This window comes from Psammomys obesus, unplaced genomic scaffold (genome assembly GCF_907164565.1).
Source record: "Psammomys obesus unplaced genomic scaffold, mPsaObe1.curated_primary_1811, whole genome shotgun sequence".
Lineage (NCBI taxonomy): Eukaryota > Metazoa > Chordata > Mammalia > Rodentia > Muridae > Psammomys > Psammomys obesus.
In genome coordinates this window covers 1,419,606-1,440,378 of record NW_026596073.1, presented here as the reverse complement: position 1 = coordinate 1,440,378, position 20,773 = coordinate 1,419,606, and the positions used below count along the sequence as shown (strand labels likewise).

General features: G+C 38.5%; 1 protein-coding gene across 4 annotated transcripts in view; it reads right to left on the bottom strand.

Annotated features, from left to right (window-relative positions):
• Nucleotides 1–20,773, bottom strand: part of Lin7a (lin-7 homolog A, crumbs cell polarity complex component) — a 172,755-nt gene that overhangs the window by 23,351 nt on the left and 128,631 nt on the right. For all 4 annotated transcript variants that reach the window (XR_008722280.1, XR_008722281.1, XM_055625889.1 and 1 more), the window contains exon 5: nucleotides 2,640–2,846. Coding sequence is in view for 2 of the 4 variants with exons in the window: in XM_055625889.1 (XP_055481864.1) it covers nucleotides 2,640–2,846 (207 nt within the window). In the remaining 2 variants the exon portion in view is untranslated. The remainder of the gene's footprint in view (nucleotides 1–2,639; nucleotides 2,847–20,773) is intronic.

The following is a 20,773-nucleotide window of genomic DNA, read 5'->3' as shown; positions in this document are numbered from 1 at the left end:
TTATTTATTTATTTATTTATTTATTTATTTATTTATTTATTTATTTATTTATTTATTTTGTGTGTGTGTGTGTGTCTAATGGTCGTGTGTACTTGTGTGTGATATACCCTCAGAAGCCAGGAGAGGGCATCGTAACCCCTGGAGTGTGAATTAGTGGTGCCTGTGAGCTTTCTGATGTGTGTGTTGAGAACCAAAACCTGATCCACTGCAAATGCAGCAAGTGCTCTTAGCTACTGAGCCATCTCTTCCAATCCAAAATATACCTAAACAGCAAAGACGCTTGGTGTGTAGCTTTTCTTTTTCCACAAGTGTCATTAAAAAAAAAAAAAAAAAAAGAATGCCTTATGTCACAATCAACAATCAACACTTCTTTTTTTTTTAATGTTCTCTTTTTTTTTTCGTATTTTATTTTTTTCTTATCAGTTACATTTTATTAACTATGTACCCCAGCCGTGTCCCGATCCCTCATTCCCTCCCAGTCCCTCCCTCCCTCCCTCCTCTCCACCGTGCCCCTTTCAAAGTCTACTGATAGGGGGGACCTCCTCCCCATTCATCTGATCCTGTTTTATCAGGTATCCTCAGGACTGGCTGCAAAGCTCTCCTCTGTGGCCTAACAGGACTGCTCCTCCCTTGGGGGGTGGGGAGGCCAAACAGCCAGCCATTGAGTTCCTGTTAGAAATAGTCCCTGTTCCCCTCACTATGGGAAACCAATTGGTTACTGAGCTACCACAGGCCACATGTGAGCAGAGGTTCCAGGTCACATTCATACATGGTCCTTGGTTGCATGTCAGTCTCAGAAAAGACCCTGTGCCCAGATATCTTTGGTCCTTGTGGAGCTCCTATCCTTTCCTCATCAGTCTAACTCCCCTTCTTTCTTATGATTCCCTGTACTCTGCCAAAGGTTTGGTCATGAGTTTTTGCTTTGAAAACATTGCTAGGTAGAGTCTTTCAAATGCGCTCAGTAGACTCCTGTCAATGTTCAATGCGTATCCCATCTGTCTTTCAAAACGAGGATTGATAATCTTACCCCATGTCTGCTCTCTAGAGCTAAACAGAGAATTCTCGACAGAGGAATATCGAATGGCAGAGAAACACTTAAAGAAATGCTCATCCTCATTAGCCATCAGGGAAATGCAAATCAAAACGACCCTGAGATATCACCTTACACCCATCAGAATGGCCAAGATGAAAAACAGTGATAGCACATGCTGGAGAGGTTGTGGAGAAAGGGGAACCCTCCTCCACTGCTGTTGGGAATGTAAACTGGTACAACCACTCTGGAAATCTATCTGGCGCTTTCTAAGACAATTAGGAATAGTGCTTCCTCATGACCCAGCTATACCACTGCTAGGTATATACCCAAAGTTTGCTCAAGTACACAAAAGGGATATTTGCTCAACCATGTTTATAGCAGCTTTATTTGTAATAGCCAGAACCTGGAAACAACCCAGATGTCCATCAACGGAGGAATGGGTACAGAAATTGTGGTATTTTTACACAATGGAATACTACTCAGCAATCAAAAAGGAGGAAATCATGAAATTTGCAGGCAAATGGTGGAATCTAGAAAAGATCATCTTGAGTGAAATATCCCAGAAGGAGAAAGACAAACACGGTATATACTCATTTATATAGACCTATAAGATATAATAAACATAATGAAATCTATACACCTAAAAAACACTTCTGTTAAGCAAACAGTAAGCCCACATGGAAAAACTGAAAATCATCCTTACCTGTTGCCACTTTGCCAAAGACATTTGAATGCCCTTTTCAAGCCCTGTTTAAAGACGTCATGGCACACAAATGCCTATATGATAGAACTGACCTTCACCAATGAAAACGTGTAAAAATAACTTAAGAGCATCTGATAATGGCAAATAAAGAACCCTGACTCCAAGCCACGTTTTAATGGTGGCTGATGACAGCTTCAGAGGGCTCATCCCAGAGATGTGGCTTTAATGATCATTTTCCCTAAAGGCTCTTCAGGAGCTGAGGGGTGTGTGTTGTGGGTGTCACAGACGCTTAGTTGACACTTCAAAGGTGATTGCTAGTAACACATTTGTCTTCAATTTTCTTGGAAATATACACAAAACCTGATTTATCACTCCTTGTTGCGAAGTGGAATTTGGAAGAAGGTTGGAGAGTCGGTTACAATTCATACCCTTCAGTCTCTCACATGTTGTTAACTGTCATTTTTGCAACTTCATTCTTCATGTGGAACACATTTCCTAATACATTGTATCTTTCTAATCTAAAGTACATGTAGCCAGAAATAGCACTATACAGTTGTGCAATTTGTATATTGCGTAAAAGCTACTAGCCAAGGGCATGGATGGGTCCTAGAATCAACTGCCAGCCATATATAGATCTAGGTTGGCAAAAAAGAACGCATTCTCCTAGCTTATAAAAAGGCGTCCTGGAGTCAGTAGTTACTCCTGCCATAGCATTATATTTTTACAAAACATCTTACATATGCTCAGAAATAGAACAACCTGTTCATATTTTTGAATGCCATAGTCTTTCATTTGATTAAATTTCCTGGGAGTGTTTATTACTTTCCTGCAGATTTTATTTCGACAAAGGAGACACCTATACGGGGTAGGAGGCTTGCACACAGGGAGGAATGTGAGTCTCACCTATGACATGTGGTTTTGCTGTGGTGGCTGCTGCTGCTGTTGAATGAGCAGTTGCTGCTGCTGCCGACGTCGAGCTGTCCGCAGCTTTTCAAATCGAGCCTCCATCTCCTCCAGGACTTTTGGGGTATATCTGACCACCAGCTTCACACTGTCCTTAGCAGCCTTGAGAAGCTCCACAGCCTTCTCATGATGTTCCCCTTCCACACTCTGAAAAGACAAGGAGAGAACTCATTTGTTTCCTTCAGGGACTAATCCAAAGTTCCTGTGCTAAGTGAAAATGCAAACTTTGAGGCAGGTATAATACAGCTCTTCTCTGTAAATCCAGGTACTCACAAGGCAGAGGCTGGAGGGGGTATGCTGAGAGTTCAAAGTAAGTCTGGGCTTCACTGTAAGCTTCAGGTCAGCCTGGCTTATAATTTGAAAACCCTATTTTTAAACAAACAAAACAACAACAACAACAAACCACAGGGCTGGTTTTGTATCTCAATTTGTAGGGTGCTTGGCTAACATGCAGGATGCCATGGGTTCCATCCTCAGTATCACAATCATAGTTAGTGGTACTTGATAATCTGGAGGCAGGGACATCAGAAGCTCACGTCGTAAATATGGCTATATATATAGTGAATTCAAGATTGACCTACGGTACAGGAGATTGTATCTCAAACAAAACAAAGACGACATCAAAACCAGAAACCCTCTTCAACAACAAAACCCTATAAAACTGTAGAAGTGAGACCAAAACTCTGCAACTTCTAGAAGACATGGCAAATAAGAGAATATGATCATCCTTATTTTTTATGTTTATAACTAAACTACAAGTTGATTAGGCTGTATTAGGATACAGGGTTGATTATATATATGGCTTGAGTCAGGAGGGCTAAAGATAGGAAAGTAAATATTTCCTATTAAGTCAAATACTAAAAATGGAATTTCTATATACATTAGAAGTGGTTGATGAAAGGGAACAGGACAGGAGTCTATGTAGACTTTTTCTGAAAGACTCCACCCAGCACAGGATTGAAGCAGATGCTGAGACTCACAGCCAAAATTTGGGCAGAATGCAGGGAGTCTTATGGAAGAGTGGGGGGGGGGCAAGGATAGAGGGACAAAGAGGGGACAGGAACTCCACAAGGAGATCAACAAAGCCAACAAATCTGGGCCCCGGGGGCCTGCAGAGACTGACGCACGAAGCAAAGACCATGCATGGAGATAACCTAGAACCCCTGCTCAGATGTAGCCTATAGCAATCAGTCTCCATGTGGGTTCCCTAGTAAGGGGAGCAGGGGCTGTCTCTGACATAGATTACCTGCTCTTTGACCACTTTCCACTCACAGGGGGCCTTACCAGCCCAACAGAGGAAGAGGATATAGGGAGTCCTGATGAAATTTGATAGGCTGGGGTCAGATGGTAGCGGAGGAGGGCTCCCCATTTCTGAGGACTAAGAGAAGGGGAGGGGGGCTAGTGGGAAGGAGGGTAGAACCAGGAGGAGACTACAATTGGAATGTAAAGTGAATAAATTATAAAATAAATTTAAATTAAAAAACCATGGAATTTCTAAATTTAACCTGGGATGTATGTGTTGATTTTTTTTTTTTTTGAAAAAGAAAAGTTAAAAACTGCAATAAAGGGAAGCTTTCTCTTCCAGAGAATAACCCTCATTAAGCATCTACAGTGATTCAAATACTGGAATTTAATTTAAATACAAGGAAAAGATTATTAGATAATAATGCTGAAACAAATAAGTAATAAAAACTAATTGATACCCCGTTCTCATACTCTAAATTTAATGTCTTCATTCAAAAGCTTAACTGTGAATTTCAAAGCCCTAGTGGGATGTTTATCATTTTGCAATGTAAAAGGGATTCATAAATGAAAGTCAGAATCTCAAAACCAGATGTTAACAGTTTAACTTTTTTTATATATTTCTAACACTTTATAAGGAAGGTAAGAAAGTAGGGGAATGTTTGCAATGTGCAGTGAATTTATCAAGTCTTTCACAGGGTGCTCTGTTAAAAGTCCACAAGCAGAGTAGGCCACTAATATGTGTGTTTAGATAACAAGATACAAATGTCCCTAAACTATTGGGAAAGGAAATGATCCATCTTCCACGTAATCAAACAAATATAGATCAACATCACATATTTTAAAAGTCAAAAATGGTAATTTTACATATGGTATATGGACAAGAATGTGAGGCAATGGACACTGGGCAGTTAAATGAACTATTTTTTTTCCTGGAGGGTGCTCTCGCTAGCGTATTATGAATATTTTTACTAAGCATAATATTAGATATGTACCTATACATATGACACAGAAACAGAATACAAGTAAATTGATTATAGTGTGAGTGTTTGGCATTCAGATTAGTCTTTTGAACAACGCAGCATGGACAGTGATTGGGGGAAACTACGATTATTTCTAGTGAACCAAGAGCTGCTGAGGACAGCCCTGTAGAGATTCTCATGGCTGGAAAAAGAGAGCTAGATGTACAAGAGAAGAAAGTTGCAGTCAGATGTTACGGGACTCTCTAAAGGACACGGTCTGCCACCCCTCTTAGCTGACACTGGAGGCATAGACAGAATGACCCCATTTTACAAGATTTCAGTGCAAAGGCTTTCTGCCTGGTTATTTGAATTAAGTGCAGAGGAAAACAAATGACAGGAGATATAAATAGAGCCTGGTGGAGGCTTAAAGATTATCATAACATCCAAGAGTGGTGAACATAAGGCTACCCTTGGTGGGTTGAGATTTCTTTTCATACCACAAATATAGCAAGAACTCAAGGAATGAAACTGTTAGATCTCAAGAGGATTTCAATTAATCTTGAGATTTATAATGACTAATGCACAGCTACAGAAATTTTAGAGGGTGTTGTTTAATTCAATCCCTTGCCTTCAGTAGCTGGTTGTGGGCCGAGGGAAGAACGTTTGAATTTATCAGTTAGGTCATTTGTCACTGCTGATTGCGAGAACACAGCTTGTCGCTTGTTTCAGTATCAAAATGGCCAAAGTGAGCCAGAAACACAATTTATGTAGCTATGTCGCTGATTAAATAGAAAGTGGAGACTAAATGGAAATAGTTTATACAGCCTTTGGGTAGAGAGAATTTTTTATCTCTGGCTAAAGCCCAGGAAAGTAAACGTGTTCCCTAATACATTCTTGTGGTTATTCACCCAAGCGTCGATAGTCACTAATCAGAATGTTATTAAGCATTTATCTTAGTGTGTATAGTCCATACTATTTTCAAGTGAATAAAAAACAAGAGAAAATATTGACCACAGAAACCTTTTTCAGTTTGCTGGTAATTACTTTGCAGTTTGTCCCTAGATAATTTATTACCATGTGGACTGTGGTGTTCAAATAAAAGTTTGATTTGTTTATTCAAACTCTTCTTTATTTTTCAACATTAAAACGAATGTGAGCTTTTGTTATTTGGTTTTACAGAGGTCTCATGTAGCATGGGCTGGAGTAGAGGGTGACTGTTGACTTTGGTCCCCTTTCTCTACACCCAAGTGGCAGGATCAAAGCTGTGTGTCACCTCACCAAATTTTCCTGTGTACTAACAGTGGTTCACTGACTTCTGAGGCCAGCTGTCAGCCTCTGGAACTTGCTATTGCATTTTGTGCTATTTGTTTTCATTTAATGAGGTGGAAGATTCCGGGCAAGGCCTGGGGCAGCTCATTATTCTCCTTTAGGTACTGTGGTGGTCATTCAGAGGGTCACCAGAAGGCCCAGGAACTAATGCTGGGGCCAGCAGGCAATCATGGCAGGGGAGATGGCAGAGAGACACCTGACTTCCATGCTCCATACTCAGGCTTTGGGGACCACTGTTACCTTCTCCATCCCCTGGCTCTGCTACTTCTCAGGAGGACTTTCCAAAGAGCAAATCCTATGCTCTTCAAAACTAGAGACATGGTCTAGATTGTAACATCAATTCTCTCTCACGAGTTTTCAGTCACCAAACAGACCATTTCCTTTGTCTTCCTGACCAGAATGCAAAGCCGAGGAGGCCTGGGTTCTCTTTTTTATGTCTACTACAGTAAAAATACTTACAAAGCCTACAAGTTAGACAACTAAATAGTCTAATGGAAATAAAGGCGGACTTTAGAGAGATGAAATAATATAAGCATGTTTACAGTTCATTTGAAACACTCTGCTTTTTTTTTTTTTCACCAAATATCTTCAGGTTTGTCTTAAGGATACCTCAGGACACTACGCCTCTTCCGCTGTCTCTGTCTATAGCGCGCCTTGGAAGACATATACTTGTCGCAGCTTACCATGTGTTTATCCCTGGAACCCTTTTCGTTCCTCAGGAAACTTTTAAATAGGAACAGACAGATTGACAACCCCCGCCTCTCTCTTCTTTTCCTTTTTGGAGTTAGAACAAAGAAACGGATTGCCAACCTATAGGAAGGATTCTAGTTTTATAGTTAAGAGGTCAGAACGCCAGCTCGGTTAGGGCATGTACATTAGTGTGCACTCATGATGAGGTATGTCTTCATCCCTGCAGGAATCTCATCTTTTCGGCTTTGGACTTTATCTGTTTCTTACTGGACGTATGTCTCATTTCTTGTTAGCTATTTAAAATACGTTTTAAACTGGGTTATATTATAAAGTTCTTTCCTTCTTCTTCTTCTTCTTTTTTTTTTTTTTTTTTTTTTTTAGAAAATAAAACTTTCTATACAGAGCTCTTCTAATTCAGATATTTTTTTTTTCTTTTTACAGTTACCTGAGTAATTCTGCAAACTTGTGACAAGAGCTTTCTTCACAGTACAGGGTTATGGTTCTTAGGGACATTAAGGAGCTCTAGAAAGGCCTCCAATGTTGAAATAAAATACCTCCTCCATTTAAAAACCAGAATTCTATACTTTTGGTTTCCATCCCGTTGCTTGAAGGGTTTTATTGTAGCTGTTGCCATTTAAAAGAGTTCTTAGGAAAAATTAGTTGTAATATAAGCCTTCCCAATGGACATCAGGAAAGAGGTTTCATAAATATAAACAGTGATGAAGGAGGCATGTGAGCATACGTGGCACTCAAGAATGGTTTGAGCAGGGTGCAGTCCTAAAACAGAGACATACTAAAAAGCAACTAAATGCACCACAGTTAGGCCTCAAGGATTGTCAGCATTCACGAAAGGGAATTAAGTGTATTGAGAAGAGTGGACATCAAAGTCCCCAAAAACATTTATGTCTGTCTGACTTCAAATGTTTAATACTTATTAAAATCAATATGAAAAATTCAAACAATTTATAACTACTTTTGAAGTACTCAAGTATGGAGCATACATATTACGCATTTTATATGTAACACTATAAAGTGCTGGGTTTCCTATAAGGTAAGTACATAAAGGAATATTTCCATTCAGGAACCTGGAAAAGAAATAAGCTCAATAAATAATCTACCATACTTTTGTTAGCAATCTTCTGCAGTAATAAGCCTCAACAGATACAAAACGATTGACAGGATCCCTTGTATCTTACCAGACCACTATGGTCTGAATCTGGACCTCACAACAACAGAAACAACAAAAAGCCTACAAACAAATGGAACCTAAACAACTCTCTTCTCAACGATAGCTGGGTCAGGGAAGAAATAAAGAAATTAGAGACTTCCTAGTATTCAACAAAAATGAAGGCACAACTTACCCAAACTTATGGGACACAATGAAAGCAGTGCTAAGAGGAAAGTTCATAGCACTAAGTGCCTTCAGAAAGAAGTTTGAGACATCTCATACAAGCAACTTAACCGCACACCTAAAAGCCCTAGAGGGGGAGAAAAGCAGACACACCCAAGAAGAGTAGACAGCTGGAAATAATCAAACTCAGGGCTGAAATCAGTAAGTTAGAAACAAAGAAAACAATTCAAAGAATCAACGAAACCAAGAGCTTGTTCTTTGAGAAGATCAACAAGATAGACAAACCTTTAGTCAAACTAACTAACAGGCAGAGAAACACTATCCAAATCAACAAAATCAGAAATGAAAAGGGGGACATAATGACAGACACTGAGGGAATTCAAAGAATCATTAAGTCTTACTTCATAAATAAATCAAAGAAAGAAAGAAAGAAAGAAAGAAAGAAAGAAAGAAAGAAAGAAAGAAAGAAAGAGAGAGACCAAATCAGCAAATCAGCTGGGACTTGGCTCACTGCATAAAGTTCTGTGTTTCAGGACTCATTACTGATGAGTGCCTTTAAAGCAATCCAATCAGACTTTTCTAACTAATCCAGAAATGAGATACATGGCTGGTCTGTTTTTCTCTGCAGTGAAAGGACTGGAACTAACAGTAGCAGAAAGATCTGTCAACCCCCCCAGCTAACTATGTGAGCTGGCTACTGCTGGCGCAGTGGGAAAGACCTGAGGTGGCCCCTGGTTTGAGTTGTTGTTCTCAGCTTTGAAAAGACCGTGTGTAGTCACACAGAAACCAATTCCTTCCCCACAAACATGTTTGCTATTATTTTATATTTTTCTCTCTATCGCTTTACAGAAATGTATTACAATTGACAAAACGCCGAATCTTTTATCTAAATAGCATCTACCCTGCTGTCTTTCAAAGGGCTAACTGCACATTTGCTGGTGTCAGGAAAGTCCTTGAATGTGGCACAGTGACAGGCTGTTTACCTCCTCCTACCAAACATGACTAATCCTGAAAGTAAAGAAAATGACAGATTGAGATATTTGCAAGAATTATTATAATTCACACCCTTGAAAAGTTTCTGGACAACTGTGGATTCTGGAATTGTGATGTAACTAAAACAATAAGTTGGAAGACTAAATTCTTTTTAAGACTATGAAACTGTATTGTTGTGATGAAAATAGATCGCTTTATTCTTACAAGGGTTTTATTCATTCGTGTTGTTACATGTATTAATATATATGTATGCATGTGTATATTCTAATATGCCTACTTAGTTCAATGCTTGTTTTCTTTCTCTTTAATGTGAATTAGATGCACATCTCATAAGAAGTATATGAGACAGGTCTTGGAAAAGCTAAGAAATTCGTCCTATTTCTGGTAGTAAGAAAAACACACTGACAAAAACTGACACCTAATTCTTCTGAAAAAACTAAGCACTTCCTTGTGAACTGAGTCCAAAACAAAAATAATAAAAAGAAAGTATGTGAATGAGGTTTCCTTTTGTGTGGATGGGGAGGTTTTGGACCAGTAGTTCCTAAACCATGGCTGAAGAACTTTGTGAATACAGATGCCTTGGTGATACTATGATATGCTTTGCCAAGAGCCACAGTACATTGACCCAAGCATTTGTGACCATGTATAAAACTAGGATCTATCTGGCCAGACATTGCAGTACAGCTTGTGTTTGTACGCCATGGTCTAAACTATGGCAAACCCAGAAAAGCCAATGCTCTCTGAGGGGTCTGTCTATGACATTATTTCAGTGTGGCCAGATGTGGAAAATCTGATCATCCTGTGCTTGGCATGGAGCTCTGCTGAGTTCATTTTTAATTAGGACAGGAATATTTTTGAACATTTAAAGGATATGTTCAGAAAAAAAAAAACCTCTATGATTCTTTGATCCTTCTCTTTTCTCAAATATGCTAATTTCGCTGTTCAAAATGTATTATCTTCTGCTTAAGAAAGGTGGCAAGTGTATGAAAAGTGTCACATTTATTCCTTGGAAACAATATGCTAATGTTCTCTCAGAGCACTTTTCTTCCTGCCTACATGCTAATATCCGTCTCCATGTACTCTGCCAGTTCACAATCGTTCTCAGCTACTGGAGTCTCCAAAAGGAGAATCTAGTCTTGTTTATCAATCTCTGTGCCAGCTTCGATTGTAGGCCCATTAAGTATTCAGTAAATAAATATATCTATTCATTCCTACACTGTCTCTCTCTTTCCTTAATCGACCATATATTTATTTAGCAATGTATTATCTATGCATTTATTTACACATCCATATATGCATTTATAACGTCTGTGTATCTGTCTGTCGTCTGTTTGTCTGTTTGTCTATCATCTATCTATGAGTCTATCTATCCATCTATATCACCTATCAATCATCTATTATCTATCTATCTATCTATCTATCTATCTATCTATCTATCTATCTCAGCTATCTATATGCTATTAAACTAAAGAACCAGTATTTCTTGGGTCTAGATTTTAGCTTTTTCATTTATCTTGTCTGTGAACATAGAGGATCTGCTTCATACCTCTGGGCCTCAATTTCCTTATTTGAAAAATGAGTATAGAACACCTACTATGTAAAATTATCACAAAAATATGGGAGAATGTCTAGCTTTTGCCAGGGTCCAACAAACATTAACTCCTTGTTTCCTTGTTATTTGTTTGTCAGTCTTCCTGTATGGATTCTAATGCTTAAGAATAACTGAGAAAAAAAGTAGTTGTACATTTAAATAGCTAGAAGTTTGCTTTATATTTCCTGGAAAGCAAAAGTTTACTACATAAATCAATAGATTGTGGGACTTGTTGGAAATTTGCTTGAAACTACAAGAATCCGCATCTTTACTTACTCTCACATAATTTTGCTGCCTCTTTTTAATAATACAGTGATGTGCTAATTACAAATGATAATTATTAAAAAAAAAAAAAAAAAGCTCCGTTTTTCTAAGTTTCTCCCTGCTGTCATTCTTAGCTAAGGACAAGAGTACTGTGTAGGATATTTACTTGATAGGGGCATAGATAATGTGAGAGACCTTGAGAGGAAAATTATCAAATAATTGGACACTAAAAAAGAGCGTGGAGTTTAATCGGGGAAAAGTGTGTGTAATTATACATATATTTATCCTATGCAAGCAGTTACAAATATAAAAAGTTCTGAATCATGAAGTAGAGAATTCAGTGTATTAGCATTAGGCCCTTGTGGCAGAAGACCTAAATTGAACAAGTGCTTCAGGAAAAAAAAATCCTGCCAGAAATAAGAGATTCATAAATCTAACATTTGGTTGATCTCAGCCTGTCTGTCAGATCTGGGGACTAAAATTGGAAATGCATTCAGCTGCTTCATCTCAGCAGTGATGCTTCATAGTAACTGTATCTCAGTAGTGATGTTTCATAGTAACTCTATGGCATCTAAGCAGCAATGATTCAGAGTAAATGTACCTCAGAAGCAAGACTTCATAGTAACTGCACCTCAGTAGTGATGCTTCGTAGTTACTCTATGGCACCGCAGCAGTAATGCTTCATAGTAACTATACTTCAGCAGTAAGGGTTCACAGTAACCACATTTCAGTAGCGATGCTTCATAGTAACTCTATGGCATCTTGGCACTAATGTTACACAGTAAATATGTGTCTGTAGTGAGGCTTTATTGTAACTTTATAGCATCTCAGTAATAATGCTTCATTGTAACTATACCTCAGTAGCAATGCTTCAAAGTAACTGTCCCTCAAAGGTGATGCTTCATGGCATCTCAGTGCAGCAGAGTAACTGTGCTGTACTTTAGTAGTGATGTGCTGTAGAGGCTCTAACATGGCATAGTGGTGATACTTCGTAGTAAACCTAATTCCCTTTGTAGCAATGTCTCCTGTTAGCTCTAGTACCTCACTGTACTGATGCAATGAAATAATTACTCAACCCCGATGTTCTTTCATTCCGTATCATGTCCTTTCTGTCCCATCAAACCCCAGAAATAGTTGTGCATGAGATATGCTTACCAACCACCTAACATTCTTTTACTTACCACTCCTTGATTATTCACAGTAATGGCTAACCCTTTCAAAATAGAAAAACACTTCATGATCACCTTCTCTTATTTTTCTAGATTTCCTTGGTTTCTTTTTTCCTTTTCATTTTTTTTAAATTTATTGCAACTTATTCACTTTGTATCCCAGTGGTAGCCTCCTCCCCTGTTGCCTCCCAATCCCACCCTTTCTCTCTCTTCTCCCATGCCTCTCTCCCAGTCCACTGATGGCTTCTTGAATTAGAAAACCCCTCTCTACTAAAAGTGTTTCTGTCCCTAGATTAATCCTGTGGTACTGTAGGCTTGTTTGTTTTCTTGTATGGCTTTGCTTGGTTTGTCATGGGCCTTGCAGGTTTCACTAAGGAACTTGAGATTTCTGGGACAAGTGTGCAGCGGTGCTGCACAGTGAATTTGTGCTTCTGAGATCCATTTTGTACCCGCCTGTGCTCTCAGGTGCACAGGCCTTAGACACCAGATCCACAGAGGTCTTCATCCTTCTTTATGTTGATAATTAATTTTCTCTCAATGCAATGTATTTTTTATCATGTTTTTCCCCATTCCTCAACTCCTTGCGGGTCTTCTCCATCACCCAACCAACTCTCTCTCTCTCTGCGTTTCTAACTCTCTCTCTCCCTCCCTAAAAACAAAACAACAACAACAACAACAAACAACAAAGGATACCCTCCAAATCCTCCATGGAGTCTGAGGTATCCTGATTCCTGAGTCTCCACTCTGGATTTAGGTCTGGATGAGCATTGGGCAGTGTTAGGTTTCAAACCTGGGACAAATGGCTGGGGCCTATTTAATATGTCAAAGTAGACACTGGCCACCAAGTGCATCCCTTAGTCTCTTCCTGTTATAAGGTCTCTCCTGGCTTATATACATAACCATCCCCAACCTTATGCTGAACTTTCCAGCCCAGGGACCTGGACTGCTATTCTCTACATAATTCAGACATCTTGGTTATCTGCCCTTTTGTACCTTTGTCCTTTTTTCTGTTGCACCAGGTCCCTCACTGTCCTCTCTCCCTCGCTCTCCTCCTTCTCCTCATATGGTTTAGTATTATGACCACTCTGGACTCTCCATGATGTGTTTGCCTCTGGCTGTGCTCTCTCACATATCTACAATAAACTTTCTCTTCTAACATTCTTAGTAGGGGAGGAGTTGTAGCAATGGTGGACCTCTATCCACATTCACTCCAAAACTACCTTCCCCTCAATTCTACTATAGCTCAATACTATCTATGCTATATACTGTACTATACTATAGTTCTAGATTAAAAGCCTAAATACATTTAGAGATAAAAATTTAATGTAATTTCTTAGTAAGATCACCAACACCTAGCAGAGCCTATGTGGCAGGGCAGAAGGCTAGAAATTAGCTTCAGGATGTTTGGTGTATTGAGAATATATGCCTGATTAACTGTGATCTTTAGAATGTGACCTTTCCTTGGTCAATCTCAATTACCAGGTTACAGCTGTTCTGGTTTTAGCATTGCAGGCTCCAAGGAAGGCTTTAATTCCAGATAAATTGAAATAACTGATCACTCACTAAGACTTGGGAAGATGTTACAGAGTTGGAACAACGCACAGCACTATCCGGTACATGAGATTAATTCAGTAATTTGAAAAAAATACTTAACAATGCTCATGGAGCTGGACTTTTTAGAGTAGAAGGGAAGGAAATGTATAGGATAGAAGGGTCATTGAATAAAAAAAGACTGCATGAAGGAAAAAGAAAGGTTGACCAAAGGGGAAGGTTGGATGAAGAGTAGCTTTGAGAACACTCAAGTCATTTCTGCTGTCATTGGAATTTGGCTAAGACAACAAAGGCAGATATAATATTAAGGGACATTTTTTTCCTGTGTCTTCCCAAGGATTATCCAGACAGATGAGGGCTTTTGAATGCTGTGAAGCAATTCTGTATACCAGATACAATCTGACAATCCCAAGACCAAGTAAAAAGCCCCAGTTTTCAGTCTTCACTGCTGCTTTTTATGGTGAATGGTTTACCATTGAGATGGGCATGGGCCTATAGCTATAAGGTTCTATGAGAGATTTCACAACTTAGAAAAATTGAGCCTTAAGGACACTGTGGGGGAAAGGTTTCTATCCTAAACAGAACATAGATTATTTTATATCCTCTCCCAGATGGCAACATCCATTATGTGGCAATGACATCTAGTATTCATTCAACCAAATTTTTATTTTCCTATCTCATTCAGTACATAGTTTTTTTCTTTTAAGGGTATCATAGAAACCACAGATGGTTGTAATATTTCAACCATCCACTTTAAAAGATCCATTTTAATATCTAACTAATTTGGAATCCTAGATATCCAGATAATTAGCATAAAACATAAGAGAGAAACACAGTGTATCTAGGCTCCAGTTCTCTAAGCCTGATGTTGTCAAATATATTTCTAGTGAAGGATATAATGGATGGGCATTTCTGCTGCCATGTAGCATGAATAATAGAATGTTGTAACATCTAATTTAATTGTAGGGATTCAACATTGCAGCTGCCTTCCTGTAGAAGTTAAAATGCAGAGGATATACCAAGCTTACTGTCCAGTATCTCTTGGCTCTACACACAAAGTCTTTCCCAATTAAATGCACAACCACAGATGATTTTGTGCATTTGTCACCATTGATTCATACTAAGAATTTTAAGTTATTTTTAATGTTCTAACTTGCTCAATCTTTTAAAAATTCTTTTCAAGTTGCTTCCCTGCCTCCTACCTTAACTGCTCATGTATCCAGTCAGGACTCCACACTGTGGAGGTCCCATTAACTCCGTCCCAACTCATATCCATTTTTCTACCAGTATTTACCAGCACACATCAGTCTTTATGCTCTCCCATCTGCTTTAATTATTTCTTTCACCTTTTTGAGATTATAAATTCCATCATTTCCCCTTCCCATTTACCTCTTCTTCCTCTCTTTCAAATTCATGATCTGTTTATTAGTTGTTGTTACATACATATATGTATGTGTGTGTACCTAAATTCATAGATACAATCTGTTCACTCTATATAATAATACTTGTATGTTTGTTTTCTGGGTGGACCATATGGAACAGAGTAACCACTTGGTGTGCTCTTCAGATACATCTATGACACTCCACCTGCAATTAAGGCTCAGGTATATTTTGGAAGAGGGAATGGAAAGATTGTAAGAGCCAGAGGAATCGGGGATTTGCTGTGAGATTGTGTCTCCTAGGACAGACAGAAGCTACACCCATAAAGTCTTACCTACTCTAGAGCTTGAGTTGAACAAGGACAACAACAATCAAGGAGGCCACAACACAAAGAACTACAGTTTAAATAAGGAACACTGAGAGGAAGAAATATTGTGTTCTTTATTTCTAATGTTCTCCAGACTCAGAACTGAGTCATCTTGGTTTTGCATGCTTTTCTTTAAAATTTATTGGTAAGTAGTAACAACATGGCTTGATAGACACTGTCCCCAATGCAGGGGTTTAGCGATATTGCTCATTCCCCCCAAACCAAGTATGGCACGCAGTACTCACCTAACATTTGCCTACCTAGTGTAGAGTGTGCTAGTTCTGAGGCTTAAGCCTAATGAATACAGCAATAAATATGGTGCCCCTATCTTTTTTTATTTCTTTTTTTTATTTGTACTAATTACAGCTTATTCACTTTGTATCCCCCCTGTACCTCCTTCTGTCCTGCCCTCCCAATCCCATTTCCTCATCCCCATCGGTGCCCCTCCCCCAGTCCACTGATAGGGGAGGTCCTCCTCCCCTTCCCTCTGATCCTAGTCTATCAGGTCTCATCAGGACTGGCTGCATTGTTTTCCTCTGTGGCCTGGTAAGGCTGTTTCCCCTTCAGGTGGAGGTGATCAAAGAGCAGGTCAATCAGTTCATGTCAGAGACATTCCCTGTCCCCATTACTAAGGAACCCATTTGGACACTGAACTACCTCTGTGCAGGGGTTCCAGGCCATCTCCATTAGTGGTCCTTGGCTGGAGTATCAGTCTCAGAAAAGACCCCTGTGCCCAGGCTTTTTGGATCTGTTGCTTTTCTTGTGGAGCTCCTGTCCTCTCCAGGTCTTACTATCTCCCACTTCTTTCATAAGATTCCCTGCACTCTGCCCAAAGTTTGGCTATGAGTCTCAGCATCTGCCTCGATACGCTGCAGGGTAGAGCCTTTCAGAGGCCCTCTGTGCTAGGCTCCTGCCCTGTTCCCTGTTTTCTCCCTCCTCTGATGTCCATCCTCTTTGCCTTTCTGAGTGGGGGTTGAGCATCTTAGCCAGAGTCCTCCTTCTTGATTAGCTTCCTTAGGTGTACAGATTTTAGTATGTTTATTCTATATTATATGTCTAATATCCACTTATGAGTGAGTATATACCCTGTGTGTCTTTCTGCTTCTGGGATACCTCACTCAAGATGATCGTTTCCAGTTCCCATCGTTTACCTGCAAATTTCATGATTTCCTTGTTTTTATTGGTGATTAATATTCCATTGTGTAGATGTACCACAATTTCTGTATCCATTCCTCAACTGAGGTGGTGCCCCTATCTTAAACTAGCACTCACTTCTAGAAATGAGCTTAAAATGTCTAAAGCATACAGTTCCTTCCATAAAGAGTCGGGTCCAATTCTATTTCCTAATATTAATCTTCCTTCCAAGTATAACATCATGTTCATTTTACCATAGATTTTAAGATATCATAATCTTTCAGTTTTACTCGTTAAGCCCACATTTCCTTATTTCAGTAAATCCCTACCCATTGTTAAAATTAATTATTTTTGTTCAACTTAAAGCACTGTAGTTAATGAAAACAAATAAGCAAAGAAAAGGCAATTGAGTAATAAAGTAAATATCCAGAAACTGAGGAGGGGTGTATCAATTATAAAATTCACATATCACAGAATATTATAAAACAGTTAAGGAAAAAGATTTACCTACTGACAAGGCAAGCTCTCTAAGCCATATTTCTAATCAAGGAGTTCAATCAAAGAATAATAAATATGCAAGAAATTATACATTAAAATCTTAACAATATTATTATCAATATACATTGGATATTTATGATTAGGCTCTTTTCAAAGAGTCGTAAGTCCATTTTATAAATAAAGAAACTGAGACTGTGTTAAAAAAAATTAAAAAAAAATTCCTAGGGTTAAAAAAAAATTCCTAGGGCCACCTAGAATTTTTGATGAATTCACAAGTCTATTGCAAGAGCTTGACCTTTCAGTCACTGCTAGCAGTCTACTTTTTATATTAAAAAAAAAAAGAAACGAAAAAAGAGAAACTATAAGTGCATGTGTGTGTGTTTCGGTATGTGTGTATATTTCAATGCAAAAAAATGTTTGAATAAATATTCATCATGAAAATGTTTCCTTGGGAGAGGAGGGATTGAATGGAATAAGAGAACAGAGAAAATAGTAAAGATCTTCGTTTTTGTCTGATTTTGGTCATTGTGTGTGTGTGTGCTAAGAAAAATTAGCTGGTGGGACAATCTATAACACCCTGCAACAAACCAAAGAAGGCAGAAAAAACAATAATAATGTTGCTTAAATAATGTTTTAAGGCATTGTCTTAAATTAATTTGAGCAAAAAGAAAAGCATTACAACTGTAAGTGCCTAGGCAATTACTTGAAAGGATTTTAGCTGAGTTACATCAGTGATCATGGGTGCAGAAGTGTGGTCTGTGGGACGTTTCAATGCATTCTGTGATGCACTGACCCACTGAACAGTCACAACCAGGTCTGTTTCCTCCTGTATCACTCATAAACTAAAATGTGAGCACTTTTTTTTTTCTCCACTTCCTCTCAGTGCTTTACTACTATTATTATTATTTTTGTTGTTGTTGCCTGCGAGCCAGTTACATGCCTGGCAAATAATTCATAGTTGTGTCTTTTGACTATCGATTCATATTTTTAGGGAATAGTGTTTGACTGAGAAACAGTAAGGATTGCAAAAATACTTCCTGTTTAATTTTTGCTTTTCATTTAATGGTTCATGAGACGAAAAACTGTAGTGCTTTCAATCTTGATGGATGTAAGACTGCATATGGAGTCACAAATCAATAGACTTAGAAAGTTTCTGAAATTGAAAGGAATCAGCCTTGAATTTTTTTCATATAAGTAATATCGATCCTTTCTTCTTCCCCACTCCCAAAAAGCATTCTGTTGTAACAAAGAAATACTATTATTTCTTTTCTCTATGACAGATTCATACTGAGATCTATTTCTTCTCTTAGCATCAAATTATTTCTCAGCATGTTTCCTTGCCTCCAGTCTGCCCCTTTCAAAGCCACCCTGTAATCTCAGGAATGACTCAAAAATTCAAATTTGATTATATTTTTGCTTTAAATCTCTCTGGATTCTTAGGTTGCTGAGGCCAAAATCTTCAGCCTAGTGTAAACCACCTTTCTTGATGTATTTTGTACACTCAATTGCTAATCCTCAAGACTCCAAACCAGTGGTTCTCAACTTTCCTAATCCTGGGACCCTTTAATACAGTTCTTCATGTTGTGGTGACTCAACCCTAAAATTATTTTTGCTGCTACTTTGTGAGTGTAATTTTGCTACTGTTATGAATGGCAATGCAAATATCTGTGTTTTCAGATGGTCTTAGGCAACTCCTGTGAAAGGGACAATTGTCCCCCAAAAGGTAGTGACCCACAGGTGGCACATACAGGTAACATTAGCTGGAGTAAGTATATTATATGTTTCCTATCATCTATCTGTCTGTCTGTCTATTTATCTATCTATCAATCCAATTATCTATCTACATATCTATTATCTGTTTATCTGTCATCTGTCTACCTATCTATTACATACCTATTACCTATCTCAGTGATAATTGTTAAAAAAAAAAAGAGGCTGTAAAGTTGTATGAATGGACAGAAGAGGAATTGTGGTGGAAGGGAGAGGTGAATACGATAAAAATACATTGCGCTCGTCTATGAAATTCTCAAAAAAATTCTTATTGACAACTTTTGTTGAGAGTCATTGACTATCGCTAGCATGTTCTGTTACTTTATTTTACTTAAAATAAAGAGTAAAGAATAGAGAGTATTTAAAACAAATATCAGTGTATTATGGATAGTTGTATTGGTAGAAGGTCTGCCTGGCATGCTTAAACCTCTGAGTTCAGTCCCTATCATCATGGAAGACTGAGAGTGACGGTACGTGCCGTCCATATTTCCCGGATCTGTGAGGTGTAATCAGGAGGATTAGAAGTTCACAGATAGCCTGGGTCTACACTAAGCAAATAGTTACTTAGCTAAGTAGTTAATTGATGGTAGTAACTCACCATTAACTAACTCCATTCTCTCTGTCTTTGATCTGACTTCATGTCAGATTCACTGGCTCCATTCTCACCTCTGCAGCATATTAGCACTCTTTCATCATAGAAATCTTGTTGAGTGTTGTCTGGTGATAGGTTATTCTTGCTGGCACACTCATATAACTTTCTTTACACATTTTAGATCTGCTCTTGTAATACTGTCTTTGCACCAAAGCTGTTCTGCCCTGCCACAGTTTTTTCTCTCTCTCTCTCTCGTTCTCTCTCTTTTTCTCTAGAACACCTATTGTGCCTATATTGCACTCATTTCTTTATTTTCTCTTGGGACTGGTGATAACCTGACATTTTTTATATATATTCAATTACCACTTATTGCTTAAAATTTCTCCCCACTAATACAGTGTAAAGACATTTTCCTTTCTCTTCTCCACTAAGGAACCTAGATGCCAACCAAGTATCAAAACACAGATTCTCAAAAAACAAAAAAACTTTGTTGAATGAATGAATGATGGATAAATATTGAAGCCTTCCCATGGAAATTAGTGCGCAACCATGTGTGGCCACACCTGAGCTCTATACAGTACTGATGTATTTTGCTGACCAATGGCCTTAGCTAACATTTTCCAAGCTAAGGAATTGACAGAACAAATGAGCAGATAATCTGTTAGGCAGATGAATGTACTTGCTTCTAGGGAGAGAAATAAATCAGAGATAATGAGAAGTTTCTTGCTGAAGGTATGACATTCCTATAAATAACTGAAAAGGCATAAGAAAGAAATTGTATGGCTACATATGAGTCATTTTACTCATAGAATGATTCAACTCCCCACCCCCATGGGAGAAGCAGCCTTGCTAGGCCACAGAGGAGGATGTTGCAGCCAGTCCTGGTGAGACCTGAGAAGCTAAGGTCAGATGAAAGGGGAGGAGGACCTCCCCTGTCAGTGGACTTAGAGAAGGACAGAGAGGAGATGGGGGAGGGAGGGTGGGATTGGAGAGGGAGGGGGCTATAGATGGGATACAAAGTAAATAAACTGTAATTAATATAAAAAAATAAAATTTAATAAAAAAAGAAAAAAGAATGACTTAACTCAAAATTTTCACATGACTATATATTTTTTTAATTTTTTAGTTTTTTAGAGAAAGAGAGAATTCTAGGGAGGCTTACTGGGTAAGATTGCTTGCTGGGCAAGCAGG